The sequence below is a fragment of the Lichenostomus cassidix genome, chromosome 3, assembly GCF_008360975.1.
Source record: "Lichenostomus cassidix isolate B80296 chromosome 3, HeHo_3.0, whole genome shotgun sequence".
Taxonomy (NCBI): domain Eukaryota; kingdom Metazoa; phylum Chordata; class Aves; order Passeriformes; family Meliphagidae; genus Lichenostomus; species Lichenostomus cassidix.
In genome coordinates, this window is record NC_139483.1 from 66,749,197 (window position 1) to 66,766,013 (window position 16,817).

A 16,817-nucleotide genomic window follows, 5' to 3' on the forward strand; every position below is an offset into this window, starting at 1 on the left:
TGGGTTTGTCCTGGCTACTTTTGAAGACCTTTACAAGTATCAAACTCGGGCTTCAAATTATAACATAGTTAAAATTTCTTCCCAGGCCTTTGTCTGTTCAGTGTTAGCATTTAAATTATTTTTCTAAATTTTTTTTTCCGTGACCATTTATTGTTCCTGAAAATTGCTCACACAAGTCCAAGATGCTATAGCTGTTCTGTAGCCTTTCTTCAGGGTGTATTTGGTTGTCATCAGATGAGGTAGACGACTGACATTCTTCTCCTTTGGTCCCTCATCCACAATCTCTGGGCATGTACATTCCCCCTTCCCTTCAGAGACACTGGATTGTCAAACTGATGCACACCACACTGGATGTGGGTGGTACTTTCCAGCCTTCCCTGGATGAAACCTTTGAGTAGCCATAGCTTGGCAGAGCAGGCAGGTTTTGGTTGGTGGAAGGTGTGAGGCTGGATCACCCCTGCTGGAGGCAGCTCTTGCAGGTACCAGATGAATTCTTTGATCACAGGCTCATGGTGTAAAAAAGGGACACTGCCACTGTAAAGCAGAAGAGCCCTGTTCAGTTCCTTGCAATCGGGTAGTACATGCCAACGGGAGGGGAGGTGATTCCTTGCAGCCCCAAAGGGAGCATGTCAGGATGGGGATCAGTGCTAAATCCTTCAGGTCATTCACACGGGTCACCTTAAGCAGCTGGGCTCTCCCTGTTCTGTCACGGGGCAGCTGTGCCCTCTGAGCAGGGAGCAGAGGCGGTGCCTGCTCTGGGGCCCCAATTCCCCTTTGGAGAGCTGCAAGTGTTTCTGAAGGCAGAAAGGACCCTCTGCTATTAAGGGGTGTGTATGTATCTATAAATACAATGTATTTTGATCAGGGCATGCACAAACATTCTGCATTTGACGTGGGGAGGTGTAGCACTGGAATGGGAGAGCGGGCTGCTGGACAAGTGATCCCTTTCGTTGTGTGTCTCCCTGCTGACAGGCATGGCACCATTAGAGTTCCAGCCAGCCAGTGAGTTTCTAGCCATTTAAGCTTTGGCATATGTGCAGAATGGCTTCTAGTCTATATATATATCGTGAGAACCATTGTAATGTTTTGGAACTGCATATGCTAAGATTAGAGTGATTTTATACTAAGCTGTTTGCTAATATTGACAACACTGACATGTTTAAACACTTTATAGATGTCATATTTTGTATGTTGTTTTTGATATTAAAGGATACATGTTTTGCTAGCCTTAACTCCATTCTTTCAAGTTCTGGTGTGTTAGAAGGGTAAGAAATAGATGTTTCATGTTTTCCATGGTGCTAAAGTAACTGTGATCAGTCTCAAATTATTCAGAATAAAGATAGTGGTTCTTAAGTGCCCCATTTGCTACTGCATGCTGTATTGGTTTGAAAACAAACCAGTGGGAGATCACAAGTCAAGATTGAAATTAAAAATAAGTGAAATAATACAAGGAAAAAGCACTGACAAAGTCAGATACAACCTAACACCCTGTTAGGGTGGTAGTAGCAGTCCAGCTGAAGTAGTCCAGTTGAAGTGGTGATCCTGTGAAGGTCTAGTCTCCAGCTGAAGATCCAGTGATAGCTCTCATCCTCTGGGAACTCAGTAGACAGGGCTAGCTCAGGCAGTTCCAAGGCCAGGTTATATCCAGGTGGGAACACCTGGCCCCTCCCTCCTGGGCAGAGCATCCCACAATGGGATGAGATAAGTCCATGAGTCACACGGTGGGTCCCTGATGGCCCATTGTCTGTCATCTGGAGTGGGTCATTAGCAGGTGATAGCAGCTAACGGCCTACAGCTGGTGGTAATAGAATACTTAACTACATCTATATTGCAACCTAGGACACATGCATAATTTTTAGTCTTATTCCTGTGTAAGATTTGTGATTTTGAAAAGTAGTCTTACGTTGCATTCTGATAATTATTGAATCCAGTGTGTAGAGCTTTGTATAAAAGCCTTTACAGCTTTTATGATCACTGTGGTCTGACTGAAATGTCCCCATTATGTTTACTCCTAAATTAACATGCGGTAAAACCCATTTCATTCTTATTGCACTGACAATCCATTTTAAGACTAATGGTTTATAAACCCAAACTATTGAGTTGCTTGTTTCTGGAAAATTAGTTTTTTCTATTTTTCATCCTGAGGCTTAATATCAAACTTGCAGAAACAGTTGCATTCACAAAAGACAGAAGGAAAATTGAGGGAGGGAGGAAGGGAAACTGTGGTAAAATAAGCTTGAGTTGTGTTTAAAAGAATTCCCATTTTGCTTCATGAACTGCTGGTGTAATTCAGTGGGACCTTTAATTGTTTACTGGCCTGCTACCAATTTCCCTTTGACTTACCTTGGGGATATGAAACATGAAGTGTTTCCTCATTGACAGCTTCGATAATCATTCACCTTCATAATTCACCTTCTCTTCGTAGAAGGGCCAAACATTTGATTTCTTTAATAAATATATCTGATGATATGGGTGAAATATTCTCTTTCCACCTGGGGTTATTCTCTAGGCTGCTTGCATTCAAAATTAAATTTGGAAAATATGCCCAAAATCTTCATAAGTGCCTGGGTGCTGTTGCCATTTGTACACTCTCAATGTACAAAGCTTCTTTGTAAGTGTATAAAACAACAGTGAGGAGAAGCCTGGGGAAGACATTTCAAATACTGCTGTACCTTTGTCAGGAAGCTGTTTTTAGAGCAAGGTGAAGTGCTAGCATCTAGAAATGCGGTTTGACCCGTGTATGACCACTTTCATTTTATGGTTGAAGTTCTTTTATCTGGAGTTGTCTCTACCTCTGAACTTAAGAACAGAAGCTCAGCAGTGTTCTGCAGATATTTCACGGTTCAGACCTTGCACTCTTGCTGAAGTATGAACAGCAGGTCGATCAGATTTCAATATTATCTGGCACTGTTACTTGTAGCAAGTAAGCTAAATTTTGATAATGTGTCATTGCCTCCAGGCTATCCTGAACAGGGAAGTACTTGCAACATGCTTGCCAGTGCCAGGAGAAATGGGAATGGGTTGCTCACTGTCCATGCCCTGTTGTATCCTAGTAATCTATTTGTTATGAACAACTCACAAAACAAAATGGTGCAGTTTGAAATGATCTTTTGAGTTGTTTGTGAGGCTTAAACGCACTGAGTGTGCTGAGAATCAGCCTTTCTTACAGAGAGCAGCACCTCAGTGCCGACAGGGAGCATGAAGTGAGACTTGTTGCTGAGTCTGTGAGCTGCTCCACGTGAGTGGTGGGAATTATGTACTTTTAATACCAGTGAAGCGCGGAATTGACTCCGCAACTCAGATAGTTATGAAGTATTTATGTGTTTATTCCAGCTGGGGTGCATGGGGGGTAGCCCCTCCAAAGACATGCACACCCTCAGCAGCACTTCACTATGTTTATATTAGGTTACAGATTACATATGCATAAAGTTAGACAAAGCCCCTATACATATTCATTATCTATCCCTGCTTCGTATTATAATGAGTTCAAAGTTCATTTAAATATGCCTGTGCAAGCGCAGTGTCTTCAGATTAACTGTGGGCGAGGGTCCCGATAATTAATTATGACAGGATCCATCCTCTTCATCACGATGAACTGTTCACCCTGTTCCCTTGCGCATGCTCCCTTGGTCCTAGTCCAAGCCTGAGAACCAACTCATACCAGTCCTGGGGTCCAAGGGCGGGATGCTCGGTTACACTCAGTGGTTTTTCTCAATTATTTGGCTCTCCTCTCTTCATCCTCCCCGATACCAGGTAGGCACAAATTCATCAAGAAAATAATAAATGGATTGCAGCTGGCATATCTTAGTAAATCATTATCCAATCTCTGGCTCTCTAAATCAGTTCAAAAATATTATTATTACTATTATCCAGCTTCTAGTTCTTTTACATTATTAATTGCTATTTTACCCTAAATCACCAGGAATGTTTTAATGCCTGTTCTTAGGACAACCAGCATCTCTCTCTCTTTCTCGAGAAACTTTGTCAGCGTGACATAACACAGTCATTATAGAAGACAAAGATCTTTTATGATTGGTTGTCTGAAAGGCCGAGTGCACTTTGAGTGATAACAAAGATTAAAAATAAATAAAATAATAAATGACGGTTTATAAAGGCCTTTCTCAAGGCACTGTGGCACAAGCCCGCAGCCGAGCGGAACGTCAGCCGTCCCGGGAATATCGCTCCCCAGTGCCGAGCCGTGTTCCCAGGAGGAGCCCCCGGCGGAGCGGCATGCGCTGCCTCCCGCCGAGGCTGAGCCCGGCGCTCCTTCCGGCGCCGTGCGCGGGGCGGGGCCGGCGGGGCCGCGCTCCCCGGGCCCGGAGCGGCCATCGGAGCCGGCTGCGGGAGCCATGTCCGACGCTGACCGGGAGCTGCATGTCCGCTTCATCGAGCCGGAGGACACCGAAGCGGGAGCGGCGGGAGCGGCCGGCGGCGGGGGGCGATGCGGGCGATGCGCGGACGCTCTGCGCTGGTGCATCACCGCCACGCTCTGCGCCTCCTTCATCGGGCTGGTGAGTCAATGAACCGCGGTGGCTGCGGGGGGCTGTGCGGACCCTTCCCCGCACCGAGGTGACCCCGCACTCTGCCCTGCAGGGGCTGAGCATCGCCGTGCTGGGTCCCACCTTCCCCAACCTGGCCGCCAATGTCGGCAAGAACGTCAGCGACATTCCCTACATCTTCGTGGGCCGGTCCCTGGGCTACCTGGGCGGCTCGGTGGTCGGCGGGATGCTCTTCGACCGCATGAACGCCAACCTGCTGCTCGGTAAGTGCTGCCCCGCCGGACACTGTCTGGGGCAACTTCGGCTTCTCCGCAGCGAGCGCATCCCCAGGGGCACATGTGCCAGCTTTGCGGAGCCGTGCCGAGCCCCGGCAATGGGGGGAGCCGTGGGGTGTAGTGCTGCTCCCCCCGAATCGCCCCTCGCAGTCTCCATGTTCCGCCGTCTGATTGCTGCCACGGCGTGTGCCGGGCACTGCTGCTGTGCAGCATCGCCGCCCAGAGCCTGGGCCCGCCGGGCACATCGGCAGCGAGAACTGGGATTGAACGGACTAAACCTGCTTGGGTTGCCCAAAAGCTGCCGCTGGTTCGCACTGGAAAGTACAGTTGGACTTGTTTTTATTTTGCATCAAGTAATGTGCATAGTGTAGTTGCTCTTGGAACGTAGAGGCTTCTGTAGTGACACGCTACAAAACAAGAAACAGGAAGCTGTGTGTACAGCAGAAACCTCCAGAGGTCACGCTGAGGTGCATTTCTGTGGGGAGAGCTTCCTAAAACCTTCTCCTGACTTAACACTCACCAGTCACCACCATCTTCGTGTACTGGACGAAAGTCTGTGGGTTTTGACTGGAGTGCCTTAACCCAATTATAACTTATTTGAAGTGGAAAGCATTAAATACTGTCTGTGATGGTGGAAACATTTCAATTGTAGGAACTACAGCTGGTGATCTTAACCATTTTCTGGACTTGTGGGAACTTGCTGCTGTAGGAGCACAGGACTGGCTTTGTCCAGGCAGAATGGGGCTGCTCAGCCATCAGGGTGCCAAGAGCCACACTCTGCATCCAGAAAGGAGGGGCTCCTTTTAGAGTTGTGTTAGCGTCTCATTTCTGCAGACATTCTCAGAACACACCTAAAATAGTGGTCTTTTTTTCTTTGAAGTGGCTTTGTGCTGTAATTTAGGGATTAAAACATATTCCAGGGCTCCCTCTTCTTTTCTTCTCCTGCATTCAGGTAACTGTGCCTCCTTAAGGACCATGCTGTAATCACATGGTCAGTTAAGAGCAGATGAGAAGATCTTTTTTTCTATTGCTCATGTTTGAATGGAGTCTCTTCTTCTCTCCATGTGCCTATCTCCTGTAAGGATCAATCATGTCATATAATATCTGTCTGTCTCTTCTCTCTTTTCCTCCTCTCTTATCTTCATTTTCATGGATCAGTTCTCATTTGCTGTTGTTCTAAGATGCCTGTATCCAGCCTGCTCCCTGTCCTTTATCTGTCTCCTCCAGAACTCCTGCGGAGTAGGTGTCCTTTAGCCTTCTCCTTGTGCACCTGACAAGGTCAGACTTTACCTTCTGCAATGGAATCTGTACCCACACCTGTGGAAGTGCATGTTAACTTGAAATAGGTTAGTATTTCCTTCTTTTCCCGAGGAAGGATGCAGAATAGCTGTTTGTCAACAATGGTTGGGAAATGATGGCTCTCCTAATCCTTTCCAGTTTGGTAGTGCTTATGGCAAGAGCACAATTTGAACTACTGAGCCTGTTCTCACTTTCATCATCTCAGGGCTGCCTGTAAGAGATTTTGGCTTGTGTAGTTTGACCTCCCATCTTTCAACTGCTAGAACTCTGCTACAGAGAAAAACTATACAGAGAAAAAATTGAAGACATCATGTGTCTTTGTCAAGGAAACTTTTTAGTGCTAATCCTCTGTCAGCATTTGATTTGGGGACTCAGCCTGGTTCATGCAAAGTCCCATTTGTTGAACAAAAAACATCATGGTGTTTTACTGTTACAAATTTTTCTTAACCATTAACTGATATCTATTAACTCGATAGCTGCAACCTTCAGACAGCTTCCACCCAAACTCTCACAATCCTCAGGCGTGGGGCTGAAGTGGACAATTGAGCCCTTGCTGAGAAGGTACTTTTCAGGTCTGAGTGGGGCACCTGAGAAGCTGTACTTAACACACCCCATCTCTACTGTTTTCTTCATGCAGCTCAGCATGCACACCTTCAAAAATGTTTTGAGGCATGTATTCCAAGTATCTTGCTAGGACGTTAGGGTTCTGAACATTGTTGCTGTTTTTGTTTGGAATTAACCTAAATTCTTAGTTACAGCAGCCCCATTGATCTTTTCAGTTTCTGCTGCATCTGTGATCATGCATTGATTTGAAAAATAATGGAGACAGCTGAATGGGTACAGGCTTTCTAAGATCCTAATACTGTCCATTCAAGCTATTAATTTCAGGTTATTTTATTATGAAGGTAATTATAAGTTCACAGAATTGAACTGTTGAGCTTCCTCCCAAATGGTAATAAAAGCAATTTCCATCTGCTAGAAAATATTTTTTGAAATGGCATGTTGTAAGTGTAGCCAATAAGGCAAAACGAATACAGTTAATGAATTGCTGCTAAATTTATTATGAGAAATTTCATAGTTCTGTCTCAAACTCCAGAAATCCCTTGGAATACATCCCTCATGTGGGAACAGAATATAAATAAAAGCCAGCATCTTTATATGGAGGTCACTAGGTGGCCAAGGTGCAATTAATTTATAGGATTTAAAGTGCTTAGTGATTTGGGTTCTTTTAAAAATGGAGCCAAATTAAACATTGCACAGTGCTCAAAGGGCAAGCTTGACACTGTTCAAACCCATGTTCTACTGGTTTCATGGTGAAGTCACATTTCTAGATCAGAAGTTTGCAGAAGACAATATCCTAGCTGGAGCTGCTGCTCCCTTTGCTTTAGCCAAACAGGTTTGTCATGCAGGGTTTACATCCTGAAGAGATTATTTTTTTATTTTTCCAAATGAAAAATGATTTCTTGAACTTTCTAGCTGCTACTGCTACCCCTGGATTGAGGTATTTAGATTGCATCGCCTGTTAGGATTTTCTGTAACTTTAATAATCATGAATGTATTTGTATTTCTTGGTCTTCTGTGTTGTTTAAATGGAAACTGTAGTATGCAAGTTTTTAGTCTTGTTTTTTAATCTTGCCAGGATTATCCATGCTTGGAACAACGGCTGGTCTTTATGTGATACCCTGGTGTAGGAGCTCTCTGCTATTAACAATCTTGATGTCAGTTATTGGAGGTGCCATGGGAATTCTGGACACAGGTAAGAGACCGTGTGGTCTGACAGTTCTTTCAGCAAAAACATGTATGCAGAAGATGATAAAATGATCATGTAGTCTTAGAATGGCTTAGGTTGGAAGGGACCTTAAAGACCATCCAGTTCCAGCCCCCTGCCATGGCAGGGACACCTTCCACTAGACCAGCTTGCTCAGAGCTCCTCCCAGCCTGACCTTGAATACTTCCAGGGATGTGACATCCACAGCTTCTCTGGGCAACCTGTTCCAGTGCTTCACCACCCTCATAGGAAAGAATTTTTTTCCTAATATGTGACCTAAACTTCTAGCCTACCAAAACAGTTGCTGTTTTTTCTTGTGACACATCTTGAATTAAAAGAGGGAAGCTGTTTTACCTGGCTGTTGTCGGTGATTGATTTGGGTTTCAGCCTGGTTCATGCAAAATCTCCTTTATTGTATAGAAAACATCATGTTTTTATACTGTTATAGACTTAACTTATCTGTTACATGAACTTGGTTTCCAGGGTTACACTTTTTACTTTCCTAACGGGTCACTGATTGCCTTCGTCCTCCTATCAGTCTCGGCCCCTGCCAAGAGCGGCTCAGCTTATCTCTCTTAATGTCTCACATTAACTGGCAACAGAAGACATCTATAGCTGCTGGACTTTGCAGCTTCCACCCTGAACATCCACATTTCCCTCTGTTATGTTTAACAATTAAAAGCTTAATAGTTTTGTTAACTATACACTACAAACATTGTAACAAACATGGCTTACAAATCAACGTACACAATACAACTACAAATACGTTTATCAAATTCTTGAGCCACCCACAGTTCAACCAATGAAAATCTTGGTCGATGTTAAAGTTCGTGATAGATGTCTTTGTTGTTCTCGCCTTGGTTGTGTTTTGGTGGCGTTGGTCTTTTTTCTTTGTATGGGCAAATGTTTTCTTGTACCTTTTGTTTCTTGTGGAACAATTAATGTCTCACATTAATTGATAACTAAAAGACCTCTATAGCTGATGGACTTTGCAGCTTCCACCCTGAACTTCCACAGGCTGTGATTCTTGGATTAATCTGGTCCTGAGGCCTCCAGTGTTTGTGTGTGTGTGACAGGCCTTCCTTTAAGGGGTTGGGGAGTGGGGTATCTCTTGCTTCCTGGAGAAGATCAATATGCATTTCAGTGGGCCATTACAGGTGTAGAGAAAGTGTCCTGTGCTCTTTAAATGTTTTCTTTAACTTATTCACCTACAGGAAACTAGTCAGGATATAGTTCATTAACATTAGCTGGGCCTAAGCTAGTCCTGAGCAAAGCCCTGGTGTTTGAGAGAAAGTCTGTGGCATGGGAATACTGCAAATGGCCTGGCCAAGAAAACCCCCAAACCCAGCACTTTTGCTGGAAAGCTGTTCAAACCCAGTTTCTCAGTAGAAGCTTCTTACTGGAGGAAGATGATCTCAGGGGTCTTTTCCAACCAAAATGATTCTACGATGCTGAGATGTGTTGGTGAAGTTGCAGAGCAAGTATCTATAGGTGTGGTTAAAAAAGTCAGTAATACTAGAGGTATGAAAAATTTCCACAGAAATGAGTCCCCTGGGCACAGATTGGAAAGGATGGGTTAGGGGATGACAGGCTTTAGCAGGAAGTTTGCATCATGAGGCAAGGCCACAGCAAGAGGTCTGGGCACTTCCTAATCTCCATGTGAAAGGATGCAAGCATTTCTCAATAGAAGCTTCAGGACAGGATTATTTCTGAGAAAGAGCTGACTCATGTATGATCTTAGCCATCCAAACAGCTGTGGAAGCATCCCAGCCAGGGCCTGGCAGAGGTGGCTTGGCTGTTTGGCAACAGAGGAATGCTGGCTGCACATGTGAACCTTCTGCCATCATTCTGTGGGGTTTGAGGGAGCTCTGGTAAGATGTAAGAGGGCACAGCACAAGATCTGTTGCTGTTGAGCTGCTAGCAGAGTAATGAAGGCACCAGTTCTCAGTGGCAAGAAGGAATGACCTTTATTGTTTTGATTTCATCACATATATAGAGTTCTCCAAAGTCACCCAGATTGGTCAGTCAGAAGCCTTCCCCCAGGCCTGATTGGCCAGGTCTGCACTGTCCAAGTTCTGGGACACTGTTCCAACAACATCCAAACTTTATCTTTATTTATAAAACACAAGAAAATTTCTCATGGGAAAAACCTGTGCTAGCCACAAAGATCCAGTAGGGAAGAGATGGTTTTGCAGGGCACAGGTCATGTTAAATAAACTGAGCTGTATTTGCTGCCTCCGCTAAGATTGTTATACATGGCAATTGGTTTGAAAATTCTTTGTATGGGAAAATCTTATCAGCTAATGGTAGAAATGCCTTCAGTGGGTGTACTGCTTGGCCTCAGAGGCAGGGAGACTTCCCAGCTTGAGCAGGAGTAGCAGAAGAAACTTAGTTTTGTTTTGTTTTCCTGCATTCTTCTGAGGGACTACTTCAAAACACCTCTCTGAGATCTTATTTTCTACCATTATTGTTGATCTAACAGTGTTGTAGTTTGGTGTTTGCAGCAGAGTTAATGTAAACCTTTCTGCTTCTGGAAAGTCATTTGGAGTTTAACACATTTGAACACCCACAGCTGGGGTGTTCCCAGCCCATCAGAAGCAATCTGCTATTTTTCCTGGGATGTTGTTTAATGAGACCTCTGATTCTTAGCATTGGACATTGTTGCTTTTGGTATTTAGAGAAATGAGAAGCAGTTAAATTTCCCTTTTAAAAAGGCTGAAAAATGCTGCAAATTGTCAAGTAGGGTAATTAGAATCCTAGAATCATAGGGTCGCTAGGTTGGAAAAGACCCTTAAGGTCACTGTATTGGTTTGAAAACAAACCAGTGGGAGATCACAAGTCAAGATTGAAATTAAAAATAAGTGAAATAATACAAGGAAAAAGCACTGACAAAGTCAGATACAACCTAACACCCTGTTAGGGTGGTAGTAGCAGTCCAACTGAAGTAGTCCAGTTGAAGCGGTGATCCTGTGAAGGTCTAGTCTCCAGGTGAAGATCCAGTGGTAGCTCTTGTCCTCTGGGAACCCAGTAGACAGGGCTAGCTCAGGCAGTTCCAAGGCCAGGTTATATCCAGGTGGGAACACCTGGTTCCTCCCTCCTGGGCAGAGCATCCCACAATGGGATAAGATAAGTCCATGAGTCACACGGTGGGTCCCTGATGGCCCATTGCCTGTCATCCGGAGTGGGTCATTAGCAGGTGATAGCAGCTAACGGCCCACAGCTGGTGGTAATGGAATACTTAACTACATCTATATTGCAACCTAGGACAGTCACCGAGTCCAAGCCTTAACTCAGCACTGCTGAGTCCAGCACTAAACATGTCCCTAATGCCACATCCACATGTCTTTTGAATACCTCTAGGGATGGTGACTTAACCACTTCCCCGGGCAGCTTTTTCCAATGTTTGACAACCCTTTTCTGTGAAGAAAATTTTCCTAATACCCCATTGTGGTGGTTTTGATTGGCCCAAAACATCAGCATGGTATTTTTAACATCTAAGAGAAATTTAAACCCCTTAGAAGCTGTTGTAGTAAGCCTGAGGAAGTGCCTGAGGGGTGGGGAATGGCACAAAGATGGCTCCTGTGTGTCCTGAGTGAAAGTTCTGGAAGTTTGTACATCAAGCCCAGCAGAGCCAATCTCTGATGGCTCTGAAGGTGATGGACATGCTGCCGGCCAAGTTTGGACCAGTTAGAGGTGCTAGTTACACCTCTGTGAAAACATTTAAGAAAAAATCCAAACAAGGTAGTTTGGATTCTTTGTAGTTAGAGGAGGAGGAGGTGGAGGTAAAAATATGTGAGGGAGAACAGCATGGAGATGCCAAGGTCAGTGAAGAAACTAGGGGAGGAGGTGCTCCAGGCGCTGGAGCTGAAAACCCTCTGCTAGCCACGGTGAAGGCCATGTAGGGGCAGGAGGTCCCCCTGCAGCCCATGGAGTCCATAAGGATGCAGAAATCCACCCACAGCCCACGCTAGAGGAGCAGTTGGATGCCTGGAGAGAGCTGTGAACCAGTTGGAGTCTCATCTAAAGAGTTAAAGCTACAAAGGCCTTGCAAGGGAGAGAAAGGCCTTGCTCCTGGGATGGAAGCAGCTTGGCTTCGGCTCAGGAGAGTCTGCACAGCACCTTATGGACAAAAATTCATGTTGCAGCAGAAATCGGGTGGGATGTTGCTCATGAGATTGGACCCACGCCAAAGAAGTTCCCAGAGGACTGTCTCTCATGGGAGGGACCCCATGGCTAAGTAGAGAACCCCTCTCCCTGATGGACTGACCCGAGAACAAACCCCTCACACTGCCCCCTGCCCATGTTGTTGGTTTGGAAAGAGGGAAGGGGGGATGAACGGAGAGACTGCTTCTTAAGAGGGAGGGGTGAGAGCAGAAAAACTGTCTGAAGAGAGAGAGAGGTAAGTAGAGATGAAGAGTATTTGTAGTAGAAGAATTGTGGTGATGAATAGATTTATGGACCTGCTCTGTGGACTGAGAAAATACCCCACACCCTGCCCCTCTACCCGAGCTGTTGGTTAGAAAGAGGAAAGGGGGTGAATAAAAATGGGTTTGTAAGAGGGAGGGGGGTGAGTGAACAAAATAATGTATGAAAAGTTTATTTTTGTCTCTCATTTATCCTCCGACTCGGTTAGGTAATTAAATAACTTTGCAACTTTAAGTTTGGAGCCTGTCTGCCCTTTCTTCCATACGTCCTCCTACCAGTGTCCTATCTCATTTAACTCATGAGATTAGTGTGTGCTTTTACAATTTTTTTTCTTTCCCCTCTCCTGCACATCTGCAGCAGGAGAGAGCCGGAGTGCCGGTGTTTAGTCAGGGTCAAACCCCGACACCCATCTTAACTTCCTCTGGCACAATTATATCTGGCCACTGCTGCTGGATTAAGCCACTGCATGACTCTGTTTTGACTGCTGTGAATGCCCTCCTAAAGCTCAAGCAGTCACATGGATTTAGGGCACGCTTTCAGTTAACTACAATTTTGCACATTGTATTTGCTACACCTGGCATTATTGCACATTGAATTAGTAATGCAGGTTATGTGTGGTGGTTTTTTTTGTTTGGTTTGTTTTGGTTGTTTTGTTGGTTCGTTGGTTTTTCTTTTAAGTGGTATCTGGTCTCGGACTAAAATGACTGACTGCTTCTCTCTGATCTGCAGGTGGCAATGTACTGGCACTGGACACCTGGGGATCAGAGGCTGGGCCACACCTGCAGGCTTTGCACTTCAGTTTTGCTGCCGGTGCATTTCTGGCTCCGATTGTGGCAAAAATGGCCTTGGGGGGTTCTGAATCTGAAGAACTTCCAGAGGCTGAAAAGACAAACCAGTCTGTGCTCAAGTCTGTGCCGACAGCATCAGCTGCATCACCGACACCAGCGCTGACAGACCATCATGATGGAGGCTTTTTGTGGTCCTATATTATCATAGGGACATATATTCTCTTCACTTCCATCTTCTTTTTTGTTATTTATTCAAAGGGCAGCTCAGCTGAAGACAAAGCAAGGGCTTCTGGGCAGAAGAAGATTGCCAAATACCACTGGGCTCTAGTTGGTCTCCTGTTCATATTCTTCTTATTCTACGTGGGAGCAGAAGTCACTTATGGCTCTTACATATTTACTTATGCAAAGGTCTTTGCTGAGATGACAGAACGGGAAGCAGCTGCTTTGAATTCTGTCTTCTGGGGAGCATTTGCTGTCTGCAGGGGCCTGGCAATATTCGGTGCTGCTCTCCTGAGCCCTTTCACCATGATTGTGACAAGTCTCGTGTGCTCTGCTGCCTCCTCTTCAGCCCTGGCCTTCCTTGCACATTACCGAGCCTTTCTGTGGGTGGGAACTGCTGTGTATGGAGCATCCATGGCCACAGTCTTCCCCAGTGGCATTTCCTGGGTGGAGCAGTACACGGTGGTGGAAGGAAAATCGGCTGCTCTGTTTGTGGTCGGCGCGGCGCTGGGCGAGATGTGCATCCCTGCCACGGTGGGATATCTCCAGGGAAGCTTTCATCACATTCCCATTGTTATGTACGCTGCCTTTGTGTGCGCTGCCATGACAGCCCTGCTCTTCCCTGTCATGTACAAAGTGGCCAATCTGGCCAACATTCCCCAGGAGAATGACCTAGAAGAAGTGAGTGACAGTGATACCCAGAGAGCTCTGTTGTCATACTCGACGCTTACTGAGGATGAGGAGAATGGGAGAGAGTGGAGCGATGCAGACTTTGAAGTCACAGAAATGAAAGACAAACTGAAAAGCTCTGTGACAGAGAGATACCGTAAGATACCAGAGGATTCTCCAGCTGAAGTCTCTCTCCAGCCCCATCTGGACAATGTATTGGGAGATTTTCCAGTGCTTCCTGATGGCTCCCCTGGGAGACAAAATGGGAATGTTGACTGGGAGAAGAGTGAATAAGAGTCAAAGATGACATTTTTTTGTTGTTGTTTTTTAATGGAAGTGCAATCGAACTGTAGCTGTTGTCAGGTGAATCCTTTCATAATGGTGCAGAGCTCAGCATGTTCATTTGCCCAGCCCTCTCTCCTCCTTCATTTTCAGCCTACAGGGATATGGCTTGTAGTGGGAAGATCCTCAGTGATGTGAGTAGGGTAACATGATAACTGTGTAGGCTATGCCAAACCTTAAAAGATAAGAGATGTTTTCTAAATGTGAGGCATGCATCCAAGTAAGAGATGCTGTAGTAACTGGGAAAGGACTGCTCAGACTACTCAGATTTTTGGGGTGGGTGAAAGGTGCAGGTCTGAGGTGCTTTGTCACAAAATGGTTTCATGAGAGATGAGAGAGATCTGTTACCTGTGATGCTGAACTTGCTTACCTTATGAAAGAGGAATGTGGCTACTGCATTGGAAAGATTACTGCATGTAATCAGGAGATCAGTTAAAATTTCAGGTGATGCATAGCATCTGTAAATTGAGTAACCTTTCAACAAACTATATGAATTTCTGGTTCTGAGACTAAGAAAAACCTGGACATTGATTCTTAGGAGTGGAACCATGCCTTTGGGTAATTTTACAGTATTTACGGGAAAGGGCTCAAAATGGGTCATTGTGAATCTGCTCAAATGCATAGCTCCAATTTACTGAGCAGTGGCAACAAATCTAAATAATCCAAAGTATTTGTGATTTTAATTATGGCACTATGGCTGAAATCAACCAATGTATGCAGAAGATGATAAAATTATCATGTAATCTTAGAATGGTTTAGGTTGGAAGGGACCTTAAAGACCATCCAGTTCCACCCCCCTGCCAGGGCAGGGACACCTGTTCAGAGCTCCACCCAGCCTGACCTTGAACACTTCCAGGGATGTGACATGCACAGCTTCTGTGGGCAACCGGTTCCAGTGCTTCACCACCCTAACAGCAAAGAATTTTTTCCTAATATGTAATCTAAACCTACTCTTTCCATTTGAATCCATTCCCCCTTGTCCTGTCAATACATACTCCTGGAAAAAGTCCCTTTCCATCTTTCTTGTTGGCTCCCTTCAGGTAAAAGAGATTACTTAACATATGGTATTTTTAAGCCAGTTGTTTAAATTAAGGTTATAGCAACTTCTCTGGCTTCCTGTGCCAAGACTTTAACAGAGTAATGTGTTACAATGAAGATTTGAGCAGAGGGAATTATCAATGAGACAATCCTTTCCAAGATGACTACTTGCCCCTGGCCAGTTAGATTGGTGACATTTGGGTTTTATTTCTTTGGGGGATGACATGGAGACAGACTCTTCCTAGTGGAGAAACTGGTTTGCAGGTGTAAGTTCATTGCTGCTAAGCAGTAAGCCCTGGGCAGGAGCAGCCATGCCAGCGAGCTCTCCCACTTAGAGCAAAAAAAAAAGTAGCAGCAAATGGCAAAATCTGCATCTGAACAGTAATCTTGCCACTTGTCGACTTGGAATTTCAAAGTCGTTCAATATTTTTTTAGGTCTGTGGGATCAGAATGTACTCTTATTTGGGCTTTTCAACTTTGCATTTTTAATAGTATTTTTCTTGCTAAGAGGTTTCATTTAGTAACAAAAGAGTTCTAGGTATAACATAGAATCTTTGATGTTCCCTGAATTTTCAAGTCTTTGGTCTCTCTTGTCCTCCAACATAAATTGCATGGCCTTTTCCTTTCTTCTGAGAAGTTAGTGAGAAGCCAGAATCAACCTGTAGTGAGAAATGTGTAATTCTTTGCATCTTGCCATGTTGCAGCACCTCACTCTCCCTCTGCTGCTGGCACTTCAAAGCCATTGTGTTTTTGCCAGACTCCTGTAGCATCTTTTTCCAATGCAATGCATGAAGCTGCACTTGAAAACGAAGCCTTGCTTCACTTGTGGCACGAGGGTTCTCTTTGCTTTGCAGGAGTGGTAAATGCTTGTAAATACCAGGCTGAGTGCTGGCCTAGGCTTGGGTGCAAGGAGTGAGTCCATGTGGCCCTGTGTGCTTAGCTGGCTTGATGTGGAAGCAAACAGTGTGGTAGGCAGAAGGAGTGTCTGGAATGAGGGCAGCTGGAGCCTGCATTTCATCATTTTTCCAGTTTTCCTCCTGCACGCTGCTCTGTGTGTGTGGAAAGCTGATGGTGAGGACAAATCCCAGTGGTGGACAGGGAGGAGAAGGTGCAGGACACACAATGAACGATATGGAAACTGTTCTGTGGCAGCTCCCTGCTGGACTTGCAATCCCCTGGCTGCGTTGACATCAATATAAAAAAGCTTTCCAATACTCGAGATCATGTTGCCAGAAGAAAATGATTTAAAATATACCGGGCAACCAGGAAGATTCTAAACTCCCCGAATTCATATGCTAATTTTTGATGAAATTCCAGATCAGAATGTCCCACAGATAAGACTGTTCTCAGGGATCATTTACATGGATAGTTTACATCATTTACATAATCAAGTACTAAAAAACCCCAGAAAATTAAATCAAAGCTGCATTAAGAAATATGCTGTAATCTCTTTGAGGCTTATCTACTGCATATATGCACACACTTCTGTTTCTGA

At 44.9% G+C, this 16,817-nt stretch overlaps 2 protein-coding genes across 3 annotated transcripts in view; one reads left to right on the top strand and one right to left on the bottom strand.

Annotated features, from left to right (window-relative positions):
* LOC146439909 (sodium-dependent glucose transporter 1A-like) overlaps window positions 1–16,817 on the bottom strand; it is a 47,093-nt gene that overhangs the window by 26,198 nt on the left and 4,078 nt on the right. The window lies entirely within an intron of this gene.
* Window positions 4,279–14,846, top strand: LOC146439912 (sodium-dependent glucose transporter 1A-like). Its single transcript, XM_085056143.1, has 4 exons — window positions 4,279–4,511; window positions 4,594–4,762; window positions 7,713–7,829; window positions 12,996–14,846. Exons 1-4 carry the CDS (start codon window positions 4,350–4,352, stop codon window positions 14,234–14,236), a joined length of 1,689 nt encoding a protein of 562 aa, XP_084912269.1. The 5' UTR covers window positions 4,279–4,349; the 3' UTR covers window positions 14,237–14,846.

Excerpts from the sequence above, each read along its gene's own strand:
- LOC146439912 (XM_085056143.1), top strand. The coding sequence starts at position 4,350 with ATGTCCGACGCTGACCGGGAGCTGCATGTCCGCTTCATCGAGCCGGAG. Across the intron at positions 4,512-4,593 it reads GCGCCTCCTTCATCGGGCTG|GGGCTGAGCATCGCCGTGCT; the intron begins GTGAGTCAATGA and ends TCTGCCCTGCAG. Across the intron at positions 4,763-7,712 it reads GAACGCCAACCTGCTGCTCG|GATTATCCATGCTTGGAACA; the intron begins GTAAGTGCTGCC and ends TAATCTTGCCAG.